Below are 11664 nucleotides of genomic sequence, written 5' to 3' on the forward strand. Positions count from 1 at the left end.
ATTTGCTTGTGTTTTGTCCATTTGCATGTGTGTTCTTAAATTGCAGGGCGTTTGCCCCCTGTCGGCCACCGTAATAAACAGTGATGACACTTACAAACCATTTTAGCCTGCATCTTCCTTTTGCATAGTTTAAATTCTTCCAAGTTTGACCCAAGCTTCATGGAATAATAGCAGTCATAAAATAAATGTACTGTTTTTTCAGTGTCACCATAGAAAAAGCTACATTTGGCATCAATCTCTGTGTATTTTGATTCGTGAAAATTGTATGTTTAGCCATTTATAATGATGCAATCGTTCAAGGTGTAGCTCCTTTACTTTGTTATTTATACGGGCAAAGCATTTTCCCGTTGCACCTCTGAAAATAAATGATTCAAAAAATTCCCCCTTGGTGTAATTATTTTGTCCTGGAAAATTTCTCTGATGTTTTTGTTTTTACATTTAGGACTTTCAAAGCCATTCCTTAGGATTTGAGAGGTCGACGCTGTGCTACGTAGGATGCTTCAAACATTACGTCACTATCTTTAGCCAATCAGTGACTCGCTCTGCAGGGGAAGCGCGTTGTTCAAAAACCAAACGCATACGGGGAAAATAATTCAGCTGACGCCGCTTCGAAGTCGGAATGAAGGAATAGTTTTAGTTAACTTTGATACAGATTTAACCCAATATCGTCGTTTTTTTTAATTACTTGAGTTTTGGCGATCTTCTCAATAAGTTAAATTTAGTTAACCAGGCGCTCATCGCACTTTTGAGGTAAGTTAACTTAATCCTTGGACCCTTTGATGCTACCACCAACAGTAGCTAACTAAGTCATGATACAGCTGTTATAAATGATTACCTAACGTCATAGATATAGCTATATGACCTAACTTAACATAATACAAAGGTTCTTGTTAGTTTGGTGGGAGTGACCACAATATTTATAAAATGTTCAACACCGCTTTCCGTGCACGTTCAAACCTTAGCTAGCTAGCTAACTTACGTAATGTTAACGTTACACGTGTACTCTCACGCACTCGCCTCGTGTTGAAACCCGGCGGAAACGGGTTTTTATAAAAATTCAGGTTAGCTAATATGAACGATAATGACCTGTCATTGTAAAGTTGACCTAGCTAGCTGTGATAACTTGCACTGCCAGGGTAGTTGAATAGTCTCCTTTTAAACTCTAACTGAGGCACAAGTAACTTAGCCAGCTAAAATAAGAGAACGTTTAGCTAGATAGCTAGGTTAGTGAGTTAAAGCATAAACGTTATCATTGTTAACCTTAACTTTTAGCTACTTCAAAAACTTGCAACGTCTTGGCTATGTAATTTGTAAAAACGTTTATACAAGCCGTGCGACATGCACCACAAAAAAAATGTTCGGTGTGCGTTTCTGTAGGCAATTGATTGATGTCAGTGATGCCATTTTCCTGCACCACTACTAAAGTTGTCAGGTCAGGTGATAGCCTTGGAAAAAATCATTTCCTGTTTGACTAGTGTTGGACTACTTTGCGTGTTGGGCAAAGTAGGCTTCACCCAGTTTCTGTGCATTTACTCACCTTGTCTTAGGACACACCCTTCTTTTAATTACGTAATCCTGTCATAACGTTTAGGTGTTGCGCATTCTATTGTGATGGCCTAATTGTAAGCACATCGTTGAAAAAGCGTGAGAGTACATTAGCTTTGGTACATTTAGCTGACGCTTTTATCCGAAGCGACTTACTATTTCTATATATGTCAGAGTCCGCATATGCCTCTGGAGCAGTGTCTTGCTCAGGGAGGCATTAGTTGATGTCGCGCAGCGGGAATTGAAACCGCATCTCCCACATGATGTGTCATATATAAATATATATACTGCGCCATCACCACCCCAGTAGTTTAGACAGGTGTTATTACCCACTAAAATCTGTTTATTTATTCATTTATCTATATTAAATCCTGATTCATGGAAGTATTGTGTAATGTAATGACATTATAGAGGGTTGCTTTTAAATGCATTTCCTGGCAAACAGCCAGGTTTGAAAAATGTTGCAATTACTTTATACTAGGGCTGCACAATTAATCGCAATTGAGATGGGGGGTTGTCCCCGGCCTACAAATTGTATCCTACAGTCTAAAGGAAAACAATCTGTTTGGTATAGATCCTCGCAAATATCATACTATAAATCATTTTTATTTTTCAGATTTTAATATTTTTCAATGAGAATAACGATGCAAAATGATCATCCCCTACGATATCGTGAATCATATCACAATATCAGTCAAAATAATCGCAATTATATAATTTCTTCATATCATGCGGCCCTACTTTATACTCATTACAATTTGTCTTCTTGTAACAGGTAAGCATGGCGCTGTCTTTGTCCTCCCCGTCGGTATGTCCCTATGATGAGGATGAGGAAATGGCTGTGTTTGAGTCTACGGCAGCAGAGCATGGAGGCCTGTCCAGACCACGTCTGCCTGAGATCTCTGTCATTTCCCCCGGCCTGAACACCCGGCCATCCATTACAGAACCGGTGAGAGTTGATACGAGTATGCTATTAATGTGTTACAACATATCCTGTGGAGTTTATATGATAAACAGATGGTGAATGGACCTAATGTTTTTTACATTGACTTGTCTTATCCTTCATGATTTAAATCATTCTATGTCAGCAACAAAACATTAAAGATGCTTTTAATTTGTATCTCTAGAAACTAGCAGTGAAATCTGCAGCTGTGAAACAAGGTAGCTGTGATGAAGAGAACACAGAGAAGGTGAAGGTTTTTCTGCGCATCCGGCCACTTACTGAGACTGACAATGTTAGGGGAGAAGAAGCGGTAAGACTTTAATTCTGTGGTTAGATTTTTTGCATTTATTGCTTTTACTGCACCTGTACTCTGTGCTAAAGGTTCACTCTTCTTTTAGGGTTGTGTGGCCGTCCAAGATGAAGAGACTCTGCTGCTCAAAGCTCCAAAAGAATCTCAGAACATGAGGACCGCAGAGAGGGGCATCACCCAGAGCATGCACAAGTTCAGTTTCTCGAAGGTAGGAGGGCAAGCAAACATGTGCATCATGTTAAAGAACGTTGTTTATTTTACAAGGGCTGAAAGTATTGCTGGTTAAAATGGGCTAATTATTGTGCATAGCAACAAATGCCAGCATAAACAATGATGATCCTGGAGTAAAACATTCATTAATAGTTTCTATTTAAAAAAGAGCGACACATTCTGATGTTTTCTCATCACCCATCTTTCATAGATCTTTGGGCCAGAGACCACACAGCAACAGTTTTATGAGTGCACGATGAAGAAAATGGTCAAAGATGTGCTTCAAGGAGAAAACCGACTTCTCTACACTTACGGTGTCACCAATTCTGGAAAGACGTACACTATTCAGGGTGAGATTAGACACATCAGTATAAAGCCTAGATTTGATTGTGATGTTAGTGTTTGCAGCTCTTTAGAATGGTTGTTGATGCTGATGTAGCATTCAACACACTGGTCAGGGAAATACTTAAAATGCTTTGATCTGCAGGCACTGGTCGAGAGGCAGGCCTCATACCCCGGGCTTTAGCGTCTCTGTTCAGGAAACTGCACGGCCGTCTCTATAGTGCCATGGACCTGAAGCCGATGATGTATCACGATGTGAGGCAGCTTGATGCCGGAGAGGTCAGGGTGGAGGAAATCCGCAGAAACTCTCTGCTCAAAGAGGTACACATGAGACATTTTTTAAAAAGGTAGTATGGCATTAAGTAATTTCCTTGATACGTTGTTTCCCAGTGTCTTTTGCTTCCAAGTATTTGTCAATAATGTGCTTTTAAATATTTCTGTCATTTTGTAGTATGTTACTTATCCTGAACTTATGGCGTAGACAATAATTCCATTAAGTTCACTGTCAACCAACCTGTTTAAATCGTTATCTATCTATCTATCTATCTATCTATCTATCTATCTATCTATCTCTTAATATTATGTTGGGTGATCTGAGTAACCACACTACTCTTAAAGAATAAGTGTCTTCTTGCATCCAGATATGAGCTGAGCAGTATTCTTTGTTTGCTACAGGATGACTTTGCGACTTCTCGTCGAGGTGCCACCACTACAATCTGGGACAGCGGCATTGGAGGACTCTCCGCTACAAGTAACCTCGCCACCCAGCTTGACGGTGAGGAGGACATCAGTATATTCCAAATGGAGACAACATTGGCAAAATTTAATTTTTTTTATATATATATTTATTTAAATAACTTTATTGTACACCTCAGTGGAAATTGGTCTTTGGCTTCTCCCAAGTACATCAAAGGTACACACAATAAAACAGAATTATACAGTATACAATAGTGCAAATAGGCAGGTAGCAGCAAATAAGGTATATAAATGATAAAAGAGAGCACATCTTATATTGTTCCCTGATGTCATTCTGTGTTCAATGCCTGTATGGAAAAACAAACACACACGCACACACACACAGTGTGTATATAAAAATGTTCCTGGGAAAATGCTATTACTGGGACTGGAGGTATTTTAATAGCATAAAACAGGAAATGTGGATATGATATTGTTGGCCTGCAAAAAGGAATTTCTATTTGTCCAGTTCATACTTGCTAAATTCAACCTTGCCACCGTTTTACATTAAAATCATTACAGCAAGAGTGAAAGCCTTTTTTTTGTTGAAACATCATGCATTGATCTCTCTCTTTCTTTTTGTGTGTGTGTGTAGACACAGACAGTGTTTGCCTGGAGCCTGACAGCCTTTCACACAGTGGAGGAGATCTGGAGGAAGGGGTGCAGTTTTCTATCTGGGTGTCCTTCTACGAGATCTACAATGAGTTCCTGTATGACCTTCTGGATGCTTCGCCCTCCCTTCAGCCCAGAAAAAGGGTTACACTGCGGCTTAGTGACGACAAGCAGGGCAACCCATATGTGAAAGGTAACACTTACTCATGCACAGAAATAATGTTTATATAACTTTTAAAGTGTTTAACTAGTATATTATGTATCAATTTGAAGCTCAATCCCAGTATGCAGCTTCTCTCATCTGATGTACATTATGTTACACTTAATTAAAGGAAATGATGTTAAACTGTACACTGCTGCTTTCATTTCCTCCCTACTCCTTCTGCACCTTACCTGCAGTCTTTCATGTTTTAATTTGATGTGAGTGCAACACCACGTGAAATTATGAAAACACAAGTATGTTTGCTTTGTTATAATATTGTCATGGCTACTTTAAAATCTGTTCTGTAGGACATACAACATGTGTTGTAGTTCTTTTGTTGCTGCTTTTCATGTTGCAGTGTCTTTATTATTATTTTTTGCTTCTTCCTCTTGTCATATCAGACCTCGCTTGGATCCAGGTCCGCAGTGCAGAGGAAGCTTGGAGGATTCTGAGGGCTGGACGTCGTAACCAGAGCTTCGCCAGCACTCACCTCAACCAAAACTCCAGCCGTAGGTAGGAGCACATTCCACTTTTGTAATATTTTGATTTATTTTTAACATGCTACGTGTTTGACGCTCACTTTTTCCCTCTCTGATCATCATTTTATCACCTACTCAGCCACAGCATTTTCTCGATTCGCGTCCTGCACGTCCGCCCAGATGCCGTCCAGGCCACGCACATCAGCGAGTAAGTTAACCTTTTGTTACCCACTCTAAATTTCAGCTTTGGTTCATTTTGATTTAGGGATATTTTGAGTTTGCAAGTGCAATAAAACAGTACCGTGTCATGCACTTTCTCCTTTTTAGACTGACTGTGTGTGATCTGGCTGGGTCTGAACGCTGTAAAGAGCAGCGTAATGGTGAGAGGATGAAGGAGGCCAACAACATCAACACCTCGCTTTTAACACTGGGACGCTGTATTGCTGCTTTGAGGCACAACCAGAACAACAAGTACGTGTTTAACTGTAACTTGGAAAGAAGTTATGTTAGACAGTAGTGGTGTAGTAAATTCGAAAAATGTAACTCCTCTAGTAATTGGATTCTGTTCCCCAATATTAATATTGTTCCATATCATATGAAGCAGGGTTACCAAGTGCTTCACATATTAGGCATACATTTTCTCATAAGATATTGGAATGAGCTGTTTGAGAAAGAAATGTTTAAAAAAACAATAATAATTTTGAACACCTCCCTAGAACACGACCCCCTCAAGTGGTGCCCTTCAGGGACAGTAAACTAACCCGGGTCCTGCAGGGTTTCTTCTGTGGCCAAGGAACCTCCAGCATGGTGGTCAACATCAACCCGTGTGCTTCCATCTATGACGAGACCCTCCAAGCCCTCAAATTCTCAGCTATTGCTACTCAAGTAAATATAAACAGTCTTGTGCTATGTAACTTCTATGATTTTTAGAGACAGATTTAGTCTTGCATGTAGGGATCAGACCACAGAGAAATAAAACTTGCTTCATGTAATTTCAGCTGGTCCATGGCCCGTCCACAAAGACCAGAGTGGCCTACATCTTGTCCCTGCTGCGTGAGCCAACAGCAAATGGTAACGAAAGCACAGTGATGGAAGACGAAGAGGATGAGAGTGATGTTGAAGATGGCGATATCAGCATGTTAAATACTGAGGTAACATTCTATGCTATTATATGCAAGAGTTAAATTATTATTTCACAACTCCTTCCATTACCAATTTTCTTTACTTTGCAAAACCTACTCTTCTTTAAAGCCACCATGAAACGTTGCCATTAAGGCTATCAACTGGAGTGTTTTGCATATTTAGATGAACACATGAATAACAAAAAACAATTTGTGTTTGAAATTCCTCAAAAAACAGACACTTGTCCAGTTTTCCTAAAAGCTGACTGTGCTTTATCAAGTCTTTGCTGCAGGCCATTGATGTCCTGAAGAGAGAGGTGCAGCGCCAGCGGGAAGAGAAAGAGGTCCTTGAGGCAAATGTGAGAGAGCAGGTGGTCTCTGAGATGATGGAGGTTATCTCTGGGATGCAAGATGGCTTCAGGTGTGTCTGCTTTGTTTGGATCAAATGTTTTTAATATGCCTTTTTAAGACTTTTTTTTTTTCTTTTATCGAAGGTACAGAAAGATGTAACAGTAAAATGATGAGGGAAAATGCTTGAATTTAAAATAAATACCGTGTTGTCTTACTCCCCACAGTGAGACCTTGGTGGCAGAAAGAGCTCTAATTGAAGAGAGGTACGAAGACAAGATAACCAACTTGCAAAAACATTTGAAGAAATTCTACAGCCAGGAGCTGAAGGTGAGAGCTAAATCATCAGCCTTAAGTTTGCACTTTTTTAGGCAGTGTCTGTCCCCAGTCAGTCCCTGGCTTGGGTTTCAATACACACATACTAAATAAATTAGATCTTTTCCCAAGTGCAATGAGTATTCACACTGTATTTATATTTGTAATCCTGTTCAGTATATCAACATTTTTCACTTATTGTTATCTTTCCATGCTTTCTTTTAGGAGCGTGATCAGGAGATTGAAGCTTTGTCCGCTGCCCTGGAAAAAAGCAAGGCAGGGGATTCGGCCCTGCATGGAGACTTGGAAGGGCCTCGGCGGTCTCAGCGCCTCGCTATTCAGGCAGAATTTGGCAGTCTGCAAGTGGAGCTTGACCAGTGTCGCGCTGAGCTGCTCACCAAGACACAAGGTGACAGAAACTCTGCTCCAACAACGTGTTACCGTTAGGATATTGTTGATGGTGTTTGACTGTCTTGTTCTCCTTGCCTGTGCAGAGCTGACAAAGCTGAAGATGCAGCTGGAAGTCCCAGGTCCCACAGGCACCCACACTGGTGCTGCTGACCGCAAGCTGGAGGAAGGCCAACGGGTCGGTTACCACTGTATCGTATTGTTTTGCTGCACGTGAGTCTGTTTGCCTTCAGAAACGCTAAAATTCAGATTTTTTCTTCTTCTTCTAACAGAACCTGCGCCAGCTGCGCCTGGATTTGCAGCGGCTCGGTGTGGACCTGCAGTCTGGTGAACGAGCCTGCTGTCGCAACACGGGAGGAGAGAGGCTGCGGCAGGCACTAACAGCTGCAGATGAGACACTAGCCAAACAGGTACGACGATTCATATTTAATAAACGTAGGTTTTCTATAAATCATTTAAAAGAATGCTTGGCTGTCCAAAAACATTCAACTAAGACAATTGGTGTAAAATTCTGCACCAACAATGAATGTCATGGTATAGAAAGCTCATTAATTTTAATAATGCAGCACTGAAGTTAAGCTTTTTTATTTTGTTAGTGATAGTTTTGTCAGTTTATGTAATTTAAGTTACTGCAGACATCAACTACATTTTTCCAATAAAGGTTTCATTTATCATTTGTAGTTGGAAGAACAATTTCAAACTGCAAACAACTAAATGTTTTGCTCTCTACCACAGCTGCAGCAGCTGAAGCTCAGCTGAAAAAGTACTGAACCAAATCAAGACTTTAAAATACTGTTATCCCTGTAAGCACCTCTGCATGTACAATTTGAGTTAGGAATTTTATAACCTTCTCTTCATTTTGAGGCTGATTATGGGTTCTCTAACTTTTGGAGAAGCAGTGATTATTATTATTATTATTATTATTATTATTATTATTATTATTATAATCATCTCAAAGCAGGATCTGTTTAAAGTGCAATTCCTAATTTAAAAAACTTTTTTTTTCTTTCCCTCTACTCTCTTCACTAACCATCTTGATGCACAGCCAGCTTTTAAACTAAAATCTAATCTAAAAGAAATCTAGGTTTCTAACATCTGCACCAGGTGATTACTGTGCAAAAGCATGTTGAAATGTTTTTTTTGGCTCACATTCTTCTCTCTTACACCAAAAACACACCAAGCAGCTGCCAAGTGCAGCAAGCAGCCATGCAATGTCTTGTTTTTGGTAGGATATTATTGTGGCACACATAATGACAGAAATAAAAGGATACGGGACGCAGACAAATGTAATTATTGCAATGAGCCGCAGTTTGGTTTGTTTTTGCCGTTAACCCCCCCCCCATCCTTCACTTCCTCCTCCTGTGGTCTTGTCTAACCCTGTTGACTGAATTCTTCTTAGGACCAGATCCTATCGGACCTCCAGAATGGCCTGATGCTTGTAAAGGCCGACTTGAGGCGGAAAGCGGAGACCCTGTCCCAGACACAGGCCTTCCAGCCCCAGCTTCCCCCCCCAAGCTTTGTTGCCTCCAGCACACCAGGCTCCTGCAAGAAAAGGGGCTGTGGGGTCGCTGCACCAAGCGACACTGAGAACCGCCCTCCGCAAAAACGGCCCTTTTTCACATCTCTGTTCCCGACGCGTACTCCAACACGTAAAAACACTCGTGAAGAAGCAAATGTTACCCCTTACTCACGGATCTTGCGGTCTCGCCAACAGTCTCCACCTCCCAGCCCTGTCCCCACCCCTCGTAGTCTCAGGGGAAAGTACTGAGTGTTTTGAAGCGTCTGTCCTCTTTGATATTATGCACAAAAAAAGTTTTATTTGCTTATAACTTTATAGTATTTTTATATTGCTTTGTATATATTTACTTTTTTTGCAGTGCAGTTAACTCACTGTTGTCATGCCATATACAGTGGCTTGCATAAGTGTACACACCCATGATAAAGTTGATTAAAAAGAGAAAAAAAAACCTTTTAGAAATTGATCTTAATGCCTTTTAATTAAAAAAATACAGGAATATATGAAAATATAACCTTTTCAGGACACCAATTTTCTTTGTGAATGAAAAATGTATTGTAAATGTTCTTCCTTAAAATACAGGGAGCATAAGTATACAGGCCCATTTTTATTTTTAAAGGCCAGTTATTTCATGGATCCAGGATACTATGCATCCTGACAAAGTTCCATTGGCTTTTCTGGGGGGCGCTATTCTAATTCCAAAGGCCAAGGGAACTTTATCAGAAAGCACAGTATCCTGGATCAATGAATTAACTGGCCTTTTAAAAATAAAAATCTGCCTGCTTCTATGGGAATTTAACATAGGGGTGTGTGTACTTATGCCCCCTGTATTTTAAGGAATAACATTTATTTACAATACATTCATTCACGAAGAAAAGTGGTGTCCTTTTTAAAAGGTTGGATTTTCCAAAATCTTTTGAATTAAGGCATTAAGATCAATTTTTGTATTTTTATTTTTTTTTCCTCTTTTTAAATAAACTTTAGCATGGGTGTGTAAACTTATGTAAGCCACTGTACATGTGTTGTTCACGCCGGTAAAACAGTTATGCTTTAAAGGGTAGGTAGTACTAAGGGCTTTGAGTTGATCTTGAGCAGTAACACTGGTCAGTGGCCAACAGCTATGGTCTGTATGGTAAAAATAGTGCATGTGTGTGTATACCGCCTTCTCTTTTGCTGTTAATACTTTTTACTTTTCTACAATAAAATTTATAAAAACATTGGTTTGAGTAATCTAAGTACTATAGAATAATGATCAGGTACTATACACCCTGAAATGAAAAGTCTTTGCAAATATGCTTTAATCTTACCATTTAAACTGGATTTAGGCATAACTGCGTGTCCAAACGTGTGTACCGTCTTTACTCTGGATCTGTGTTTTTGTTACACTGTAAGGAAAGCCTTGAATTGTACCAAATCTGCATGTGCATTAAATCTATTTAAAAATCTTATGTAATCAGTTCACTGAGGTATGTACATCAGGCAAACCAGCCCCAGCATTTATTGCAAGAGCTTGTTACATTAACAGCATGGCCGAACAAAATTATCAAGAGTGCCAAGTTTACAAACATGTTACTTTAATGTCATTAAGAAAGCTATGCGTCAACAAATAAATCCTTCCAACACTGTCTTTTTGGCAAACCACCAAGCAGTTGGATACACCAATTGTCCATTTTAAAGCCTGAGTGTCAGGGTGTAAAGGAGATGAGGTTCAGTGGAGACACCCTCCTGACGGGAGTGTTGTTTGAGAGTGGCGCAAACAGATCAGCTGATGGTGTCTCAATCTGATCTCTGACCTGTGAAATCTGCCTTAACAGTGCCTTCCCCTCTTCACGAGCCTAGGAGCAGAGTGACGATTGACACAATTTAGTATGTTACTACTTACATTCTACCGCAGCAACTAGAACACAATGCTCACGTTATGCAGGCACACTTACATCATTGTAGTCACAACAGCGCTGTGCGCAGAGGGATGCCTCATCATAGAGCTTGTTCTTGAAATAGTACTGACCCAGGTACCGCAGGGCTGTGCTCACCTCCGCATGCTCCAGCTGTTCCTGTGATGACGAGATCTGATTAGAAATAGATTTCTTCCAAACAAATAAAATACATAGCCAAAATCATGCGGCCACAAATATATTGATTTTGATTGAACATCTTATTTTAAAACCACAGGCATTAATATGCTACTACGACCACTTCCACTCATGGAAGGCTTTTAGTGATGGTTGATTCAGTCCAAAGGTCTTGTACGGGGTTAAGGTCAAGGCTCTGTGCTGGCAGCCAGTGAAGTTCTTACACAAGAAACAAAACCGTGGCTTTGTGCCCAGTGGGATTGTCATTTTGAAACGGGGAAAGGGTCAAACACAAATGGCTGACACAAAGTGTAATTGTATGCTGTTGTATTATAAATTCCTTTATCATTTATCCTTTATTGTAACTGGGCCTAGCCCAAATCACAAATACAGCCAACAACCAACATATGTTTGTGGACTGGAGAGTCAAAAATGTGTGTACAGTCCCTGACAAAAGTCTTGTCGCTTCTCTATTGTGTAGAAACACCTGCTATTAACCTGACTTT

At 40.1% G+C, this 11664-nt stretch overlaps 2 protein-coding genes across 6 annotated transcripts in view; one reads left to right on the forward strand and one right to left on the reverse strand.

Moving 5' to 3' along the window:
- Positions 1 to 542: 542 nt before the first annotated feature.
- Positions 543 to 9477, forward strand: kif20a (kinesin family member 20A). 5 transcript variants are annotated; one of them, XM_032532900.1, is made up of 20 exons: positions 543 to 750; positions 2321 to 2494; positions 2673 to 2798; positions 2887 to 3006; positions 3220 to 3358; positions 3496 to 3671; positions 4026 to 4125; positions 4681 to 4890; positions 5301 to 5412; positions 5518 to 5586; positions 5706 to 5849; positions 6095 to 6263; positions 6377 to 6529; positions 6781 to 6920; positions 7075 to 7177; positions 7388 to 7571; positions 7657 to 7748; positions 7843 to 7980; positions 8306 to 8373; positions 8970 to 9058. In XM_032532900.1, the coding sequence occupies exons 2-19, from the start codon at positions 2327 to 2329 to the stop codon at positions 8327 to 8329; spliced, it is 2367 nt and encodes a 788-aa protein (XP_032388791.1). In that variant the 5' UTR covers positions 543 to 750; positions 2321 to 2326; the 3' UTR covers positions 8330 to 8373; positions 8970 to 9058. The 5 variants fall into 5 exon arrangements, with proteins under 5 accessions (XP_032388791.1, XP_032388792.1, XP_032388789.1 ...); XM_032532901.1 differs by having other exon boundaries at positions 8312 to 8373; XM_032532898.1 differs by lacking the exon at positions 8306 to 8373 and having other exon boundaries at positions 8970 to 9477.
- Positions 9478 to 10643: 1166 nt separating this feature from the next.
- Positions 10644 to 11664, reverse strand: part of cdc23 (CDC23 (cell division cycle 23, yeast, homolog)) — a 41130-nt gene continuing 40109 nt past the window's right edge. The window contains exons 15-16 of the mRNA XM_032532903.1: positions 11021 to 11140; positions 10644 to 10921 (exon numbers count right to left, since the gene is read on the reverse strand). Coding sequence (XP_032388794.1) covers positions 10772 to 10921; positions 11021 to 11140 — 270 coding nt within the window. The 3' untranslated portion in view covers positions 10644 to 10771. The remainder of the gene's footprint in view (positions 10922 to 11020; positions 11141 to 11664) is intronic.

The sequence above is a fragment of the Etheostoma spectabile genome, chromosome 13, assembly GCF_008692095.1.
Source record: "Etheostoma spectabile isolate EspeVRDwgs_2016 chromosome 13, UIUC_Espe_1.0, whole genome shotgun sequence".
Taxonomy (NCBI): Eukaryota; Metazoa; Chordata; class Actinopteri; order Perciformes; family Percidae; genus Etheostoma; species Etheostoma spectabile.

Coding starts and splice junctions, on each gene's coding strand:
- kif20a (XM_032532898.1), top strand. CDS start 2,327: ATGGCGCTGTCTTTGTCCTCCCCGTCGGTATGTCCCTATGATGAGGAT. Junction 2,799..2,886: donor ATGTTAGGGGAGAAGAAGCG/GTAAGACTTTAA, acceptor CTCTTCTTTTAG/GGTTGTGTGGCCGTCCAAGA. Junction 3,007..3,219: donor ACAAGTTCAGTTTCTCGAAG/GTAGGAGGGCAA, acceptor CATCTTTCATAG/ATCTTTGGGCCAGAGACCAC.